Here is a 21,211-nt window from a genome sequence, read left to right as displayed (position 1 = left end):
ATGAATGCAGGTAAAAGATTTTATGTGATCAATGCTTCTTTCTTCATGCAGGGTCTGAACTGAAAGGTGAGGCAAGAGGTACTGTGTGTTTTGTGGGTGAAAAAGCACTGACTCCATTTCAGCTTACCTTCGCTTGCCAGGCCAGTGGGCTTCCTGCTCCTCTGCATGCCATAGGCTACACTTGGCTAACTTTCCCAGTATTATGCTAGCGTCTATACGGCTGCACTTATTCTAAATCTGAGGAAGATTTTTAGCATTAAAAAAAACTCACTTGTCATCTGTATTAGTCAGAGCTCTCCAGAGGAAAAGAGCTAATAGGATATATATAGATATAGATATAGATATAGATATAGATATAGATATAGATATAGATATAGATATATTAGAAACTGTCTTATGCAATTATGGAGGGTGAGGAGTCCTGTGATCTGCCATCTGTAAGTTGGAGAAGAGAAAAGCCAGTAGTGTAATCCGATCCTTAACTGAAGGCCTGAGAACCAGAAGTGCAAATGTCTGATGGCAGGAGATGAATATGCTAGCTCAAGCAAAAAGCAAACTTGCCCTTCCTCTGGCTTTTTGTTATAGTCAGACCTTCAAGGGACTGGAAGATATGCATCTGCATTGGTGAGGGAGATCTGTTTTACTCAGTCTCCTGATTCAAATCCTGATCTTTTCTGGACACACCCTCACAGACACACCCGGGAATGAGGGCTTCCCGGCTAGCTGGGCATCCCTTTGCCCAGTCAAGTTGACACATAAAATTAACAATCAAAAAGCACTGGGTGTGGTGCAAAAACAATGAATACTGTTACGCTGAAAAGAAATAAAAAATTAAAAAAAAAAGAAATAATAAACTACATGAAAACTTGACAAAAAAAAAGCCTATCCCTAGCTAAATTGGCACCCATACCAACTCCTTAGATTATACCTAATCTCCAAATGAAGAAAATAAAAAGGTTATAATCCACTTAGCATGATACAACTCTCCTGCATACCACTGAGAATGTACTAATCCTTTCCTAGAAAAGGAGGTAAAGGCTTTGAGTGATGTTTGCTTTTCTCCTGTTATCCAGTAACTTAAACACTATGATGTAAAATTCACAAAAAAGTCAATACACCTTACATTACATGATAGGGGAATAAGAGAGGAAAGAAAACAAAGATGTTTGCTTAATATACGTACACATAACACAAAAGTGTTCTTCACAAAACAGAGAGAAGTTATCGAAAACCTCAAGACAAAGTCCCCATGTCTGTAACTATCCATGTGCTTATAGATGCTATTTATTTTTTTCAAGATTTTATTTATTTATTTGAGAGAGAGAATGAGAGAGAGAGCATGAGAAGAGGGAGAGTCAGAGGGAGAAGCAGACTCCCCGCCAAGCAGGAAGCCCGATGTGGGACTCGATCCCGGGACTCCAGGATCATGACCCGAGCTGAAGGCAGTCACTCAACCATCTGAGCCACCCAGGTGCCCAATAGATGCTATTTATAACTACCTTCTTCTACTAACTGCTCTGCATTCCCTTTACCATCAGCCCCATATCAGCTCATCATGGTTCTTAACCTGGCAGGATAACCACACTGTTATTCCTGAAAAGTCTGCTCTCTGCACTTTCTTAGTCATGCCTACATTGGGTTGTTGGTTTTCCCTTAGCTTAGCCACAGACCATGATGATACTACGATATGCCCTCAGGGATCTCCTGGATTCTCAACATATCGTCCATTTTGAATTTCCCTTGGTAGTCAGGATCAATAACCCCAATCAGTACCATAACTCTCCTCCTTGCCTGTTGATTCAGAGGCATGAGGAGCCCAGAGTGGCCAGGTAGTGGTCTCAACCTCCAGTTCAATGGAATCATTGTTGTGTCTCCTGTTGGAAGCATTCCTCCCTTTGGAACTAAGGTCTCTAGACCAGTGGATCTTGAAGTTGAAGAGCAGGTGGCAAATATTTTGCTGGTTGGCCACTAGGAGTGATGTAAGCAGGGTCACTGCCATTTCCACCACTTGATTCTAGGTCCCATGGATCCTGGCTATGGGAAAAATAGCCATCTGAGCTCCATAAGAAGGTTGAATATGTCTTTACTGAGTACTGAACAGACTGAATATTGCCTAAAGAGAGAAAAGGGAGGGCTGCAGATGTCTTAAGATATAGCAATGAAGGATGACAATCTAAAAACTCTTTATATATATATATATATATATATTTTAAGTAGGCAGGACTCAAACTCACAACCCTGAGATCAGGACCTGAGCTGACATCAAGTGTCATGTACTTAATCGGCTGAGCCACGCAGATGCTTCTAGAAACTATTTTAAAACAAAGTAGGGAAATATGGGGTAAGACTGTATTGACCTACTTAGGTGAGTGGCTCTTCTTTCTGTCCGTTTCCTACTTTTCATTTGAATAACAATATAGCAACAAGGTCAGGGAGAGAAAAGGCACACTGTAATTAGAAGCATTGAACAAGCCCACTCATCTGATTTTACACAATTTCTACTAAGGAGTATACACATAATTCAGAATTTTATATTTAAAAAAAGTTTTCAATTTGACTTTCAGTTGTCTCTGGCTCTTATTATTTTTTTTTTTTCCCTAGAAAGATCCTCATGAGCTTCTGAGACAGACATCTGGGTGGGCTGACAGGCAGTTTTTGGTAACTTATGTTTTCTTCTTCTCTGAACCTGCTATTCTATTCCTAAATATCTTTTTCTGTTTAAAAAGCCCTCCTGGTGCTTGATTCTCTCCTATCTTATTTTAAGCTTTACCCTTCTGTCGTGGGCTGGTGTATACCTTATCTCCTCTTTGGTGGATCTGGTTTCATTTCAGTAAAGCTGAAAGACATATTCTCAGAATTCCAAACTGAAATAAAACATGGCACAATCTTTTTTTTTTTCCCTTATTTGTAAATATGGGAACCCAAAGCTTTAACAAAGATGAAAATATTAAGTTCCCTTTACTTTCAACCTTAACAAACCACAGACTGAGAAGAATACATGTGTCTGGAATAGGACCATCCAGAAAACTGAGCCCAGACCGCTCTTACTGTGCATACATACCCATCCAGCTTCCACCAGCTCCCCTAAAATGTTCTTTGTCTAGTTGTTCAAGAAGAGAGGGACTTTCTCTAGGTCAGGGACACAGGATAACATGGCATAAACCACGTTCTCATTCTCTACCAGTGTCCTGCCTCAAAACTATCCCTCTGATCCATTCCCCATTCTGATGCCAAAAGTCATTCTAAACTAGAACTCATGTAATTTCCTTGCTTCAAACTTTCCTGTGATTCCCCCTCCCCTCCACAGTGAAATCTGAACTTCTTGGGTTGGCATAGAGTTGGTCTTCTTCTCAGAGGGACAATTGGTGTTACTTCCCCACAACTCATGCTTTCTCTGCAGCCTTCCATTTAGCACAACCCACACTCAGGTCTCTTGATTCCTTGCCTTTGTGTGTTATTCCTTCCTTTTGGAGCATGAGCCTCCTCTTTACCTTGCTAAGAAAAGCCATCCCACTAAACTTAGCTTAAGCCTGAGGATCATTTTGAAAGAAGTAACAGAAAAGTTCACATTTCCACACTCAAGCAAAGAAACACAATACATGCTGGGATTAATAATAATAATAATAATAATAATAAAAAAAAATCAGTTTCACTTAATAGAAAGCCCTAGTTTTCAACTTTTCATTCATATATGTTATTCAACAGTTACTTATTGTGTGTCTACTATGTGCCAAACCCTGTTCTAGGCACTTGAATAAAACAGTGAACAAAGCAGGCCAAATCTCCATTCCCATGGAGCTCGTGTTCTCTTGGGGTGAAACACAGGCAACTCTTAAACATGTAAATATATGCAATGTGATAGATGATCTATGTTATAAAGGCAACCATACCAGAAATGTCCTAGGGAGTCCCTGGGGGAGGTGCGAGCTCTATGTCCTATAGGTGATGAGAGAGACCTCTCCTGTACAGTGAGTTTTTGGACGAGAGCACCAAGGAACACCTGGCATGGGGTACCAGCAGAGAGAGCTATAAAGCCCAGAGAGGGTTGCCCTCTTGGGGATTCTAAGAACATCAAAAAGACAGGTTAAGAAAGAGAGAGTTTTAAGAAGGGCGGCAGAGAGACACTAAGTGCCACACACTGTAGAAACTTTTAGGACACAATAGGGACTTTGGATTATACTGTGAGTTGCCAAGCAACTGGGGGTACAGATCAAAGGAATGACAGAATCTGTAAAGATGCCAGCAGGGCCATGTTTCCTCTGGATGCTTTAGAGAACATGTTCTTCATCTCTTTAAGCTTCTGGTAGCTGCTAACATTCCTTGTATCATAGCCACATCCTTCCAGTTTTCAAGGCCAGCGACTCTGACTCTCTTTGGTGCCTCTTCACATTGCTTTCTCTTCTGCATGTGTATCAAATCTCCCTTGGCTTCCCTCTTATAAGTATACATGTGGCTATATTTAAAACCTACCTGCCTAATCCAGGATAATCTCCCCATCTCAAACACTTAACTTCCCCAAACCTGCAAAGATGTCATCATATAAGGTGACATTTACAATTCCAAGGATTAGATTCTAATGTATTTGAGTGGCTGTTATTCAGCATACCATAGCTGGTCCCAACACACAATGAATCATTTTGCTTAATGATTTTTTTTAAAAGAAGCTTTACAATTTCTTTGTTATCCAATCAGTAGCCCATGTGCCCCTACCACGTTCCAGATATTGGGGACAGAGTGCAAAAGCAGATGGGCCTCTTGCCCTCAGGGGGCTCACAGTCCACTGGCAAAATAGACATAACCAAGTGATCATACAAACAAATGTCAAATTATTACTGTGTCGAGAAACACAAAGAATAACATGGCTCTGAATCCTGGGGAAGGAGAGGTACTAATGCAAGACAGGCAGGTCTGAGACAGCATCCCTAAGGAATTGACGTTGAAGTTCATGATTGAAGAATAAACAGGATTCAGTGAACAGAAAGAGGAAGAAGATGCAAGGCAGAGGTGAGGGAATGCAGAAAGGGCCCATGACCAGAAAGAACAAGAAGAGTGAAATAAAATCAAATGAGCATGGGGAGTCAGGAGCACAGTGTGAACCAGGAGTGGAGAGGGTGCTCATCCTTGGGCCCTGTAGGCCATAATAAGGAACCGGCTCTCTTAGGTTAAGTCCTTGAGGTCCCATCAGATTCAGGTCTGAAACTATCACTCTGGCTATGAATAGAGACAAAGTGAGTGATGAGGAGAGTGGGTGTGTGCAGACTAGCTATTTTATGATCATTTTAATAGCCAGGATCTGAAATACTACACCATCCATTTCTAAAGTCTTCTCTTTGTGTGGCCTTCCCACATCCATACCTTTCTCTCAAGCTTAGGAGGTACCTGGCCCTTAATCCTTGCATTCTGGTCAATGGCTCTGTCCCAGTAGCCCCCCTTTTCAAACTTTAATTGCTGCCCCCACCCCCATATATATCCTGATGGGAGGGACTGGTCTCCTTCGTATTTGTATCTATCCCAACCTATATTTTGGTTCTACACACCTGGTGGTCTACATGTGTGTGAAAGGGAAAGAAGGAAAAACAAAATGTCTGATCTCCCTTTTTTAGGGGAGTAAGAAAGGACATGGCTAGCTTGGATCCTTAGGTGCAGAGCAGGGTTAGCATGACAATTCCTCCCTTAAGTCCAGTTTCGGAGCATTATAAGACCACCATAGCATGACAATTCCTCCCTTAAGTCCAGTTTCAGAGCATTATAAGACCACCATAAAACAAATCCAATCTGAATTATGGGAACAAAGGGGATGAGAGCTAGAGAGTGGAGGAACATCACCAGGCCAGAAGGTCAGAAAACCAGAAACACTAGAGTCAAAGGACAGAACCAGGATGGAGAAAGGGAATACAATCCAGACAGGTTCTTGGGAATGAGGACCTACACCAGCAGCAGAATATAAGTACACAGCCAGAACAGAGAAATATGTCTGCCTAAAGGAGTCAAAACAAGACAAATGGACAGAAGAACCTGGCAACATTTACTATTGATAAATAATTACAAAAATGAAAGATTTTAACATGCAGGAGCATTTGGCATCCTTTTATTTGGTAACTTTCTCCAAACTGGATTATGCGATATATCCAAACATTACTATAAAATACATCTAGTTGGAAATAGATTAAAGAAGTGGGTCATTCTTCCAGGTACTTATTGTCATATTCAGACTGGAATTCAGGACTCCTAAATTCTGAAATTTCCTTCTTCCCATTAAGCTATTCAATCCCCAACGGAGCCAACACTGGGTTCATTGTGCAGACTCCCAATTAATCACAGTAGAAAGCACTATTTGCCAAGTGAAAATCCTCTATTTTGAATTCTTAATCCCCCCACCAGCTGAGTTTACCACAAAGACATGAATATATAATTGAGACATAAAGAAAACATGCCACCAAATTAAACTGTCCTAATTTTAAATCAATAAATTCTTTCTCAAATAACTTTAAATGAAGATCTCTCAAAAGAAAAATATTGTGCTCTGGCAACTCCAGTAGCATTTCACCACTGAGCCTACCTCCAGCAGAAGCCAATTAGATTTTTACCAATGTTAGACATTAATTTACCATAGAAGATATTCAACAGGAAATGAAGTCTTATGATTACATGCCAAGAGCTGACACCTTAGAGCCTAAATTACCCTGGAAACCTCAGAACCTCTGAGACTCCTTCATCTGCATGTGGTGGGCTCTTGGGTACCAGTGAGAAGGTGCAGCTGGCAACAGGCCAGTCTCCAGTTCCTAAGGGTATGGGCCCTTTCCTGCTCACTGTGATCCTTCCCAGCATCCTTGCTCTCTCTGGTACAATCACCATGATGACAGAACAATGGGCTCCCAGGGTCATGTACTCTTTTGCTGGTGTACAGGGAAATGTAGCTAATCTATCTTTACTATGGAAAAAGAATAATTAGTGTGACTGCAATGGTTATAAAACATACATTTTAAGGTTTTAAAAAACATACATTTTAAGGTTTTAAAATCTGACCTCGCGGGAGAAAAGTCTTTGGCAATTTTTACCATGCAAGGGACATAGAGTAAGTTGGGGTTGGATATATTCTTTCCTTCCAATAATTCCCTCTTCCTACCAAGGTTTCTTGACCCTGGCACTTGTCATTTTCTATTCTACTGATAAACTTCTAGATATTTGTCCTTTGCCAGAACAACCTAATGGAACTTTCCTTGAGGAAGAGATGTGATGCTCTTACAAACATCAAGGAAAACTGAGCCCATTTTGAAAACCTGCAGGACTCCAAGTCCTACCACTTTTCATTGTGCACCTTTCCAGGGCTCACAGGCTCATAGTCTACTACCTATGTGCAGACTATCTTTCTGGCCATACACTCAATGACTTCACCAGAGGAACCCTGTCCTGTTACTACCTTAGTGTCGTTACTTTTCCTCCAACATATCATACATCTTCAGAATGCCAAGCTTTGTACCTGTCACTGCTGCCAGGATGCCTTCTCTCCAGACCTAAAAATTCCTATTCACTCTTGAGGGGGTTGGTGAAATGTAACCATGCAGTTTTGCTTCCCTTTCAGTGTATTAGGAGCAGTTATATATAGGAGAATCCTAACCCAAGACGTTACCGTATAAGAGAGCTATTTGTAAGTTTATGAATGCCTTCCGCTAGATGGGACAGGAACTCCATCTGGGTCTTTGTGTCCCCAGTGCCTAATTTCAAAATACTGTTTGATGGAATGGAAAGTTTTCAGTTGAGATTTCTCAATCGGACAGCAAATGGACTTAGACACATAGTCACCAACTTCACCCCATGCCCTAAAAGCAGGGCATTTCAATTTTAGCAAAACAAAAACAAAAACAAACAAACACACCCCAGAAGAATTATCAGGGGCTTTTTGGGGTGCCTAGGTGACTCAATCGATCAAGTGTCTGCCTTTGGCTCAGGTCAGGTCCTGGGGTGGAACCCCACCTTGGGCTCTCTGCTCAGCCGGAAGCCTCTTTCTCCCTTTCCTCCCAGCTTGTGGCTCTTGCTCTCTCTCACTATCTCTGTCTCTCTCAAATAAATAAATCAAGTCTAAGAAAAATTAAAATAAAAAGAATTATCAGAAGCTTTTTAAGTCTTTTGAGTATCTAAGCTCCTCTATCCATAGTGCTGGCCTTTCTAACACTTAATACACAACCTACAGGGGAGACCTACTGAAACCTCTAGGGATGTTGTAAGAGGGCTTTTGTAAACATATTCTGGGATTAGTCAGATCCATACCAGTGGGTCTTGAGGCCATAAAAAGACATCGTGTCATCCTTAATTAACACTGTCTGTTTCAAGTTCCGCTCAGATAAACTACAGGGAGCTTCTGATATGGGAATAAGAATCTATAGGAATGTATCTTAGAAGGGCAACTTATTCAGGATCTGACATTTGCACTTTCCCCCCAAATAAAAGGGCAGCAGGTCTTATTTGGAGGCCTCAGGGGTACACAAGACCCAGGAGGTTTCAGAGCCACTATGTTATCCCAATCAGAGGCGACTCAGACTCCCTGAGGAAAAACACCTCAGGGATAAGAATTCCGTGGTTGCTTAAAGACCTTCCTTCGGGAGCCCTAACTGCTAACCTGGAGGGATGTTGCCTGACTCCTGTGAGTGTTTTTGGTGAAGCAATAGGGTCGGGCCACCCAAACTTTCTGTTTCCTTAGAGCCATAAGTGGTAGGAAGGGCTCGGCCAGGGCCACCATGTTGTTATTTACTGTTGTGACCAGGAAGCACGGGAGCCAGAGGTCAAGTCTTCCAAACTGGCTTCCAAAACATGAGGGACCCTCCCAGACACCCCCAGAAGGCAGAGAAAATGCCATTATTAAACCACTGTGACTTTCATTACAGCAATTCTCTCAGATTCCTTTAGTCTAAGAGACTCTTCAACCCCTCCATTGTCAGGAACTACACGGAGAAATTTAAAAACTCACCAGTTAGAACTGAAATGCTTCATTTGCATGCTGTCTAAATTCTGTAAATCAATTTCAGGTAAAATGCCCTACTTCCTTGTCATTCTCCAGGGTGTTTGAGGATCACTCTAATTTTGTAGTGGGATTTAATTTCCTGACTTTTTGAAAGTTCTGTTGAATTCAGATGCACAGTCTTACGATCAGACCGAATGTGCACGTTCATCTATTTCTTGAGCAGGGCAGGAAGAGGAAAGATAATTTGGAAAGCAGTTTGGGATGGTAAATGTGACCTACTGTCACACAGACTATGGAAGCCCGAAGAGCACAGATGTACTCAGAAGGTGACTTCTGTTGATTTAGAACTGAATGGTGACGCTTCCCTCTACTACAGGCTCAGCAAGCTGTGGCTTGAATGGAAATTAGTCAGTACAAAGGTCTTCTCAACGCTACAGGAGCCTTGTAGCGCTAGGAGGGCACATTGCTTTCTAGGTGATGTGGCTGCAGAGACAGAAATCTTTGCTCTCCACGTAAGGATTAGAGCACATTATTCCCTTTGATATGTTGTGCTTCAAATTTCCTCTTGTACAGGTTCAGAGTGGGGGAGGGGTTCTATGGGGCGTAGGTGTCCAGAAATTAAAAGTTATTGTTCCTGTTCCCTTAATCATAATAATGAGTTTAGTTTGACAAGGTCAATTAATTATTCAGGATTGGAAAGCAACACGATTATACAGATCAGGCGGGTAAGAAGAAAGGGCTTGGAAGACGAAGACAATGAAAGGTAAATGAAGGGCTGGTACAGCCAAAGCTCCATTGTTTGCAAGTCATCTGCCCGTGCTGACTCTCTCCCTGGCCTAGGCCCTTTCTCTCTGGAATTCCTCTAAGGCAGGGAATGACAGCAGCATCCTGGCTTCTTTCTCTCCTTCCTGCCCCATTCCAGAGGCATTAGCATCTCCTCCCTTTCATGCGCTTTGGAGCTGTTTGACTCCACGAGACAGGTAATTAACTATCAAACAATAGCAGGGATTTTCAGATTAATTCTGCTTAGGAAGAAACTGGAAAACTCATTTACACCAAACAAAAGGGAGGGGGTGATTAGATACTCCAGTGACAAAAGAGAGACCTAGATAGAACCTGGAAAAAGTGCTAGAGACCAAAAGCTCTGTTAATTATTATTATTTTTTATTATTGCTATTACACTAATATCCATGTCTTAGGAGCACTGTGGGCTAACATCCGCTATCATGCCAACATGTGTCTGAGTGAGATTAAAGCCCCTCAAGTACAGCGCTCAGGCCTCTGCACCTGGATGAGAAGGCCCTTCGCTAATGTTCTGTGGACCACCAGGGAAGCTGTGCTCAACTGTCACACAAGGGCGCTTGTAAGATGGTGAGGGCTTTGAGAGGGCTTCCACTATCCCCTTAACTTAGCAAACAATTCAGTCCCACAAGGTGTTTTATTCTCTCTGAGCTCTCCACGAGACTTTCTCTTCCCAATGCTTAGCCACTTTAGATACCCTGAGGAGCACCAGGATCAAGAGAGGAATAGGGTTAAAATATGCAGCTGGACTCCAGAAGCAGCCACTTATTAATTACACTCACAGAGCAGAACACCCTGAGGTCAAAGGGATGGAAATCATTAGACTCAAATTTCAATAAATCTAAAATGGACCTCCCTCACGCTGGCCTAAAAGATGGTGTTCTGGCTGCCTAAGTGGGCGTGAAAATATGTGAGTGGTATTTCTTAATGTTCACCAACTCCTTCTGTGTGGAGTATTCAAGGCATCTAACAATTAAGAAGTCCAGAGATCTGAGGTTCTTCATGAAGCCGTCACACAATGCTTTAGAACACGAGGCTTTCGACGAGTTAGTACCACCTTGTTCTAGAGTCCTCAAGGTCCTGGTGTGCTCCCTCCCCACTCCACACCCATATTTAACCAACCTCCAAATTCTGTTTTCCTTTGGATACAACTTCAGACTCTGGTTTTTCTTCTCTGCCTTAGCTAACAGAAGAACTCCAGTCCTCCACCTTTGTAGTACCCTTCTCTTGTCTTTAAAAGACCTCCGTCTTTTCTTATTTCTGTCTTGTCTCCAAAACCCCATTCTCTTTTCCATACCACACCTGACCCCTACATTAATGAAACCCATTCTTGCTTTCACATGTACTGGCCCATTGCCCAAAACTTTTTCTTTCTTTCTTTCAAGATTTTATTTAATTATTTATTTATTTATTTATTTATTTATTTGACAACAAGAGACACAGCAAGAGAGGGAACACAGCAAAGGGAGTGGGAGAGGGACAAGCAGGCTCCTCACAGAACAGGGAGCCCAATGCGAGACTCAATCCCAGGACCCTGGGATCACGGCTTGAGCTGAAGGCAGACGCTTAACAACTGAGCCACCCAGGCATCCCCCAAAAGAACTTTCTAAGACAAGAGAATATTCTATTTCTCTCCTGGCTAATAGAGTAGCCACTGATCATACATGGCTACAGAAGCATGTAACTAGTGCAACTGAGGAAGTACATTTTAAATTTTATTTGTTTTTAGCCCATTTAATTTTCAATAGCCATTGTGGTGAGTAGGTACCTCACTCAGTTCTCTTGTCCCTTTCCCCTTGCCCACCAACCCCTGCTGATGCCTTTTCCCTCTTCCTCTTCCCACACTGCCCCCAGAGCCAATCTCTTCTTTAAAGTTGTCCCTTACTCCTGGCTTATCTGGAAGACTCACTCCATGTAATCACCTGGGCTCAGTGCCCATAGCCAGAAGCCTGCTCTTCCCTCCATGTTGACCCTGAACAACGCAAATCGGAAGAACTGTCACCTTCTTCTGGAAGGCTGGTCTAACATTCTGGGCCACAGAGACTGAGATCTCTGTGGTTTGACACTCACACTTACTTCACCTGGTACTCCCCATGGTGTCACTTACTAGCTGCTCCTCCAGCCCCTACAGTGCCCACTGCAGGAGCACTCCTCTGCAGCCCAGGCTAGGCCAACCCAGTCTACGTTCTAGCCACATCACCAGCCCTGCCAGGACCTTCGGAAACCAGTCCTACCCCCCTCAGCTTGGGGAAGATTTAGGAGAATTTAGGTAGCCCCAGAGATAACAAAAAAAAAAAAAAAAAAAAAAAAAAAAAGCACATCAAGAACTTACCACCAGTAAAAGATTGTCCTGAGGATTGGAAGGACAGGAGATGATGTGTATAGCAGAAGCTCTGGAAACCATGAACCAAGGAAAGACCCCTAGCCCTTCATTCTGGGCTTGAGCTCGGGGACCCACCCATGCTCAGAAGCACTGCCACATAAAAAGACCAGCCTGATTACTGTCAAGTCTTTTCTGAATCTGTTAAAATGTATAATCAGAGGACATGCAGGTAAGGGGACCCACATTGTTGGTTTTTCCTGATGGGTGCCCTAGAAGGATTCAGCCAACAGTAGCTATACTTCCAGAAAATGAATTCTTGGTCATGGCTTGAGCAAACATTATAGAAGTCCATCTCCACACAAATGGGAACTAATTCTTTGAAGGCAGCTTTTTATTCATCTCCATGTGCTAAGCGATTGGCCAAAGTACTGTAGCCAGAGTTGTTTGTCAGCAATTATAACCCCTATGGAGGAAGGAAGGAGTACTAAGGGCATGCACAAAGGGCCAAAGGTCTGATTCTCAGACACCTGCAGAGGCGGCATCACAGCTGCCCGCAAGAACTAAACATACTCAGTCACAACCATGGAGAAGACCCAGAACAAAGAACTAGTGGGGACAAAGGATATGTTGATAACAAGAGGAAAGATACTCTCTCCCTGAAGCAGCTCACATGATACTATGGAAGTGTGATTACCTTCCTTCTGTGTAGGTTTATTTGTATGTGAAGCTGACCACATATATATAAATATACATACTCAGAGGCAGACAGTTGGTTTAGTTCTTTCTGCTTCTGCTAGTGTGTGTGTGTGTGTGTGTGTGTGCACGTGCAGTGTGAGTATATGGCTGTGAGTATTTAATGACTGTAATGCCATTTTGAAAACTTAATACATCTGACTTTCATTCCAGCAGCATTGTGTTCAGGGTTGAATAGCAACTTCAACAAAATACAGACAGTCAGCTCCTGCTAGGGGAATTAGGGTTTATGTTCAGTATAATAAATGATCCCAAGATAAATATATTCTTTTTTTTTTAAATGCTGGATGGTGATGTATCCTCTTTCCAATACAGAGATGGGGGAGTCTAGCTCTATTTAGTTTGTCTGATTGCTTTTAAGAAGGGGGACAGGTTGGCTCTGAAAAACTATGGTCCACTATTCATTAAAGTGTCAATAATGCTCAGCCCAGGCATATCGACAGCGGATTAGCTTGGGCTGAGTCTGTGTACAAGACCAGTGCCTTTTTTAACCTAGCTTGTTTCCAGATCAATACACCCATCAGCATTCGAAAATTAGCCCAAGATGAGATTCCAATACTTGAGGTGGCGTGTCATGCTAAGAGGCCACCTAGCCAAGTCACAGATGTAAACACCTAGCTGGGGATTAGACATTTTCCATTAGCCTGGACATGAGCGAAGATTGATGTAGACCTCCTCGCCGTGCCCCTCCCAGGTCTCTACCCCCACATGCACTCCGCTTCCCCTCTGGATGCTGTCTAAGACCTCTGGACTATAATTTCAGCCATTTGCTTCAATAAGCATTTATTAAATGTGCACTTTGGATCAGGCACTCTCCCAGGTACTTAGGGCAGGAATGTGTGGGTGTGTAGGTGTATGTGTTGGGAGGGGAGGGCTTAAAGAAAAAAAAAAAAAGACAAAAACACGGTCCTTATTTTCAGGGAAGTTTCGGCATTTTCCACTCTTTCTTCCATACTCCAGTTCCAGAAAGTTCCTGGCTTGCTAAAGTGAATGTCGTACTAGTATGTGTTTGTTAAATTTTCTTTGTCAGTGCAGGGTATCGTGCTCTCAGTAGTAAGTGTGTGCAGGTCAGGGCATGAAGGGAGCATGGGGGATGGCTTCAGAAGCACCCCCTCGTACAGAATACAGATAGTGCCACTGGAGCAGTCGTCAGACCTCCTCATCAGATGTGGCCCTCAAATTATGTTTCAGTCAACTATCCATCATAAAAAAGGTTTTGACCAATTGATTGATTTTTAAATTTTTTTAAGTAGGCCCCATGCTTAGCATGGAGCCCAATGAGGGGCTTGAACTCATGATGCTGAGATCAAGACCTGAGCTGAGATCGAGAATCGGAAGCTTAACTGACCAAGCCACCCAAGCCCCCCACCAAAATGTATTTTACATAAAAAACATATCCACCCTGAAACAAAAGTCTTAGGGAATGATACTTATTCTGCTGTTTGTAATATGGTGATAACTTCCATGCAATTTCATCTCCTTTAAAAAATTTTGTTTGCATCCAGGAGTTTGAAATATATTCATTTATAGAACGAATTAATAGGAAAAGTCATAATATCCATTCAGAGGAGTGAGAAAAAGAAATAAAAACCACACGGTGTGGCCAAGCTCTGGACCAGCACTGAGGGGCACAGAGGTCCCTGTGGTCCCTGCTTAGAGCGAAGGCCACAGTTCTCATGCTGTGCTGAATCTCATCCCCGCTCACCTAGCCTGCCCTTCCCCAGCACATGTCCAAACCTGGGATGTACATTCTTTCCCTTCTCACAGATCACGTTCCCGAATTCCCCCAGCTCCTTTGTGTTCCTCCTTCTCCAGCCACTTTCCTGCCCTTGTTTCTCTAGCCGAGCATCTGACAATCTCTTCCCCTTTCTTTGGGTGCCCTGACGAGGAGTGGTGGCTGAAGGAGCCTCTGCTGGAGGAGCTTCTGGCCCTAGATGCCCATCAGCTGGATGAAGGGAACTAGAGATCAGGCTGGGAAATAGACCCCAGCAGAAAAGGCAGGCTCCACTACTCTGAGCCTAAGCTTCTGAGATAATAAAATGAGCTAGTGGTCCACTATAAAAGAATTTTAAAAAGCTAAAAAGTAGTATCAGTATTTAAAAAAATATTGGCAGTTAACATGTATACAGCTCTATAGGTGCCAGACCCACTTCTAAATATCAGATAAAATTTAGCAAGCTCATCACATCAGTGACTCTGCTTTACAGAAGGATACCCTGAAGCCTAGTCAGTAAGTTGATTCAGGTCTCACAGCCCGAAAGCGACCAAGTCTCATTCTGGCCCTATGTCCACCATGGTAAAGTGCTGTGTGAATCTTCTGGGGCCAGTTCTTCTTTGTGGGAAACAGGCGAGCACCACACCCAGGGCCTGAGAAACAGGGAGAGGGCAGAACCCAGGGAGATGCAAAACCAAACCCAGTATATAGGCCTCAAAAGCTGGGTTCAAGGGGTGCAGAAAGAGGGGGCAGGAACCCGGGGTGCCAGCAAACATGGAGAATCAGACACAGGTTATTAAAAGGGAGAAACCCAGGGCTGAGAGATGAGAGACGCAAGCAAGCAGGAGGCAGTGGGGGTGGCTGTTAAGGGTGTGTCCCAGGTGGGCGTTTAGAGCATCTGTGACGGGCTCTGCTTTCTTTGAAGCCTGTGGGAGGGTATGGCGTGTGTGTAGTGCCAGAAGAGCTAAAACACAGATCTTAAAATAAAGCAAGCTTAGAACTGTATAGAACCTTAAAAAAAAAAAAAAGAAAGAAAATCTAAAGAGGAGAAAAAAGCCAAGGAAAGCAATAATTAGAAGATAATTTTCTGAGAAAATATATTATTGGAACAAAAACAAAAAAGAAAATCCTAGTTCTATTCAACAGGAAAACTTATGTCAAAATTCAGCTTCAAATGGCAGAATGACAATTAGTTGTTCTGTTGTCCTGTCCAGATGGAACAAACAGAACTCATCTCTGCCGAGGATCACAGAAAAAGTGTCGGACATGGGTTCTCCCAGCCACTGCCCAGATGGTGCAGCCAAACCCCGCCTACCTTGCACAATGAGGTGGACCCTGGAGGTCTTTGGGTGGTTGTCTGTCTGCACAGAGCAGGTGTACGGGCCCTCGTCATATACATCCACGTTCTGGATCTCGATGCTGTACTGGGTCTGGGTGTTGCTCAGGAGGACCACACGTGGGTCTAGGCACCATTTGTCATTCCCAGCGTAGAGGATGGTGCTACGGTTTAGCCAGGCCACCCGGGTGACCCGGTTGTCAATTGTGCACCTGGAGGGAAAAACAGACGGGTGAGTCCAGGCACCAGAAAGGAAGTGGAGGCAATCAGAGTCAGGTCTTCTTAGCAATGCTAGGATGACTTTTCACCATGCCCTGTCTTCACCCGTCCACCCCCTTCCCCCAGTATACACACATAACATTCCCTGTCTTATTGAGTGGCACTTTCTGGAAATGGGCAGCAGAGATCTTGTGCAATTATAGCCTCAGAGCACTGGCTATCTGAGTCTTCTGGGTCCTGAGAAGTTCAGCACTGAGCACTGAAAACCAGCTGAGCAAAGTACCAATTCTGTAGTCATAATTATTTGGTAGTTACAGTTGGAGGCATCTTCCATACCCAGAATGGCTAGACCCTCAGGGAACCATCAGCTCTCCCTTTGCACAAGGATTCCCATGCTGTAGGTATTTTGGGAGTACTAAGTCATCCAGTACTTATAACAACCCTATGAGCAAGGTTCTGTTGGTAGAAGGAACAGAAGAACAAAGAAACTAAATATTTCTCTCAAGCCACAGAGATAATATGTGCTACATCAGAGAGACCCAGATTTTAACTACTAAACATTATCTCAGAATAGCGGATTCTAACAGAAGGCTTCTGAAGTCAAAACTAAATATGGACCACCACCATTGCTATTTATCTTCATTACACCCAGGGGCAGAAATGTTCAATTACTGCGAGACTAAAGGCATTTTCCAAAATTTCAAAACTGTTTGCACGTATAAAAATAGATTTCGTCTTTTTTATTTTTGCATCTGGAGTCCCCAAATTGTGGAAGCTCCCTTCTCTTTCCTTACATTTTCAAATTTCCCAGCTTCTCTCGCCAAGTCCTAATCACATCTCTCTGTCTGTATTCATTTCCCTCTCTCAGTACACCAAGTATGTTCTATGGCCTTAGGGGAAATTCACAAACACAGTGTCCTGATCCTAACTACAATGCTGGAAATAGCAATGTAGCTCAGTATGTATAATGATACCTCAAATTTATATATTCTTTTGCAGTGTACAAAATACTTTTATATCCACACCGTTTCTTTTGATTCTTGCAGCCAATCTGTGAAGTAGATTATCTTACCCATTCTCTACTTTAAAGATCAGGACTCCACCATTTGGAATGCTCTGAGGAATTGGCCAGGTTAGAGAGCTGGGAAGTGACAGGCATCTCAGCCAGGACATCTGGCTGATTCCTGGACCTGTGTGCTCCTCAGAATGTGCAAAGGGAGATTTTTCCCTGGGGAGGGACATCTGTCCCTGCTGAATTCTCAAAATGGTCTATGACCATAAAAAACCTAAGAACTGCTGCTGAGCACACCAGCTTCCCGGGTGGTCCCTCTTGAGATGAGATTTCCTGTACTGCACCTTTTTTCCGCTTACACTTCTGTAAATGTCACAGGATCACTGCAGGGCCACTCAGGCACACATGGGGAGCCTTGCTGAGAATGCCTGTAGGGAAAGCTGCTCCACCAGAAACACCTTTGCTCTGGTGTCCAGCAAGCTCTGTGCTATTCATTGTGTTTCCCAGACAATGCAGGATGGAAATGACTTCACTAGGAAAAGATCAAGGGAATGGGCCACTTGCATCAGAATCGCATGAAGGGTTTGTTACAGGGGTTTAGTCTCACCCCCTATCCTACTGATTCAGTCTTTGGGTATCCGGAAATACGATTTTCTAACAATACCCCAGTTGGGTCATAGACCTACCAAAGTTTGAAAAACACTAGCACAGAGTTATGTGTCTGAGATCAGCTACATAATTTGGGGGGCTCAGTATAAAATGAAAAGGCAGAGCTCAGTATAAAATGAAAAGGCAGAGCTCATTTCAAGATACTGAGAGCAGAGCACTTAACCCATGTGCAGGGTCCTTCTGAGTGCAGAGTCTGTGTGTATAATACCTGAGTGAACATACCCTAAGTAGACCTTGAAGTTTATTGTGCTTACAATGATTCTTGGGAATCTTAGTACAATGCATGTCCTGATTTGATAGGTCTGGCGTGGATCCCGAGAGTCCGCACTTTCAATAAGCTCTCAAGTGACACCAGTGCTGCTGGCTCTAGACCATTCCTTAGCATAAATCTTGAGTATGAAACATATGAATATTAGGATGGGGAAGCACTGAGCTAGCAGCTCACTATGTAGAAGTGTGGTCAGAAAACCAGCAGATCACCATCCCATGGGAGCCTGGTAGAAATGCAGAAACTCTGGCCCTACCTCATATGCAATGAATTAGAATATTCACTTCAATAAGATATCTAGATAACTAGAATACATGTGAAGTTTGGACTGGTCTAGAACATATTTCAAGACTGCCTCTGGCTTTGAGGACTATACCCAGAATGCTGTCAGTGAATGAGAGGTAGAGAAGTACAGCCAACAGAGGAGGCACGTGAGGCCATCCCTTCTCTTAGGTTCCTCACAGACGTCCATGATGTTTGTCATCGCAGGCTGCCTTACCTGGAGTGTGGACCTGGAACCAGAGTGGTTTGAAATTCCTGAAGAACAACACACTCCCCAGCATATTTTACTAGTAACACACCTGGGATGTTATTTGTCTTAATTACCTTAAGGATGTCCCCTGCTCTAAATTGTACTTAGCAACTCCTGGATGGCTCAGTCAGCTGAGCATCCCACTCTTGATTTCAACTCAGGACATAATCTCAGGGTCCTGAAACTGAGCCCCATGTCAGGATCTGCTCAGAGCCTGCTTAAGATTCTCTCTCCCTCTCTTTGCCCGCTCCCAGCTCTCCTGCACACCTTCTCTCCCCCCTCCCCTCTAAAATCAATAAATAAATCCTTGGAAAAATAAATTTTGTTTCGACCCAAGCAGAGAAACTGTGAAGTTCATATTCATGACTAATATTTATTGAACGCATCTTCTTGTATGCCTGGTACAACACAAGCCTATTACATAGACTATATCTCAAAAATGTGGTGGGTTCACTTATTAATGCCAACTTACAGATGGGGTTAAGTCACGTTTAAAAAATATCCAAATTGAAAGAATACTTGAATTGATCAGAATCGCTGTGGTATTAAGTTGCAGAGTCAGGATTCAGGCCCAGTTTTATTTTATTTTGTTTCCAATTCAGTGTTCTTCAAGGTCCTTATAAGCCCTCCCAAATGCCCTCCAACATTTAAATTCAGGGTGCGTCAGAATTACCTGGAAGCCCTGATAAAGTATGGATTGCTGGCCCCTCCCTGGCCTGGAGACCACATTTTGAAGTCCATTAATTTAGACATCTGTTTTCTGATGTCTAAATCAGATGAGGGCTGCAGAGTGAGTGGGCACTAGGAAATGACCCTTGTTTGAAATAGTTTTCCATGACTTTACAGGAGAGAACTTCCTTGTAACCAATAAGTTCTGGGAAGCCAGAGCTGAGGCCCGGCTATTTGCTCCTCCAGCAGCGAAAATGGACCCAGACACCAGGTGAATGGCCAGCTGTGGCATAGGAAATTCTGATCAACAACCTCTGCATGGCTTGGATAATTGTTTCTGATGCCCACAGTGGGGGCATCTCAGCCTCCCGATGAATCCAAAAGGATGGTCCTGGGCTTCCTGGGAGTGCCTAATTATTGGAAACTGACTACAACGACGTCGTCTCACTGCTCTGCACTGCGCTTCCAGGGCCAGAGATGTTCATTTGCAGACACACTAATGCTCCGAACGCAGCCAATTTCCAGCACGGTTATGCGGCCCCTGTGATATACTACACTGAAAAGCTGGCATAGCTTCAGCTGTGGTTTGGGCACATCCAAGGTCATGTTTAGATGTCCAAACTGTCACTGCTGGATATCAGTCTTGGTGAGCCTCCCCAGCATTACTGCCGGCTTCTGCAGAGATGGATCACAAAAGTAACTTGGCAGCCAACTACTGTCACCTCCTCGTACCTGTCCCCATCTATCTGTCTCATTTATTGAGTCTCCACAACAATGCAGAGGAGACAATTCTCCCCAGTTTAAAAAAAAAAAAAAAGGTAAAAGAAAGCATAATTGCTCCCTCAGAATGCCCTGGTTGTTGGGGAGTCAGTAGAAGACTGGGGAAGGAAATTCCATCAATAGCCTCCCTGTTTTGCAGAGATGGCCCTCAACATAGTTCTGCAAAATGACACCTCAAACACACCATGGTATTTCATGTCTCTCAGGAAGGTAACTGAATGTATGATTAAATGGGAAGTAGGGATCCCTTCAAACTCAACTCTTCCCAATCCAGGCATGTACAGCTGGTGAGGGCCACTTATCAGAGGGAAATAGTCGCAGGTCAGCAAGGGGATGGAGAGACAGAAAGAGTTGAAAGTGCTCTGTCCAAACCTTGAAATCCTCTCAACTAACTAACTTTCTTTCTTTCTTTCTTTCTTTCTTTTTTTTTTTTTTTTTAAGATTTATTTACTTGTTTGAGAGAGAGAGCGAGCAAGCTGGGACAGGTGCAGAAAGAGAAGGAGGGAGAGGGTCTCAAGTTGACTCCACAGTGGGTGTGGAGCCCAACACGGGGCCCAATCTCATGACCCTGAGATCATGGTTTGAGCCAAAATCAAGAGTGGAATGCTCAACTAACAGAGCCACTCAGGTGGCCCACCTCTCACTTTTTCCCTGAATTCTTGAGATACACTAAGCTCCTAAACCAAGCATCATCTCCTCCCATACTGCCAGACATACAAAGATAAACAATCTTTGCTGACCTAAGCCTTCTGGATTGAGCTCTGGGTCTTCCAACTCCCCAACTCCAAACATCTCTGAACTCTGAAAGCCCTCTGTCCTCCTGCCTCAATACTGCCCTCACTTCCATCCATCAGCCCTCTAGCCAGTGGCCATCAGCCTTCAGCCTTTGTGGGAATGGCCTTCTCCTCCCATCAGGAACTCCTCACACACGTGATCCCCATGGACAGCCCATGGCCTGACCTATGCAATATCCTGGCAGCATCAAGACGGACAGACAGACAGAGCCTAGTAGAGATGCTTGTTTATCATTTCATTGATGAGCCCAGTGCCCTTCTCAGTCTGCAAGTCTGTCTACATTCTGCTCCTTGGAGAAATTTCTTCTTAAAGAGAGAGCAAGCCTGTTCTATTTTAATAGAGATCATCCAGGTTGGGCAGCTTACATGGATCGGCAATGCA

General features: G+C 43.5%; 1 protein-coding gene across 10 annotated transcripts in view; it reads right to left on the bottom strand.

The window, feature by feature from the left end:
* The window catches only part of NTM (neurotrimin), a 939,904-nt gene that overhangs the window by 158,757 nt on the left and 759,936 nt on the right, over window positions 1-21,211 (bottom strand). For all 10 annotated transcript variants that reach the window (XM_032356562.1, XM_032356566.1, XM_032356568.1 and 7 more), the window contains one exon: window positions 15,866-16,098. In XM_032356562.1, the coding sequence (XP_032212453.1) occupies window positions 15,866-16,098 (233 nt within the window). The remainder of the gene's footprint in view (window positions 1-15,865; window positions 16,099-21,211) is intronic.

Source organism: Mustela erminea, chromosome 9 (genome assembly GCF_009829155.1).
Source record: "Mustela erminea isolate mMusErm1 chromosome 9, mMusErm1.Pri, whole genome shotgun sequence".
NCBI lineage: Eukaryota > Metazoa > Chordata > Mammalia > Carnivora > Mustelidae > Mustela > Mustela erminea.
Note: the sequence above shows the minus strand (reverse complement) of the source record. Positions and strands in the feature narration are given on the sequence as shown.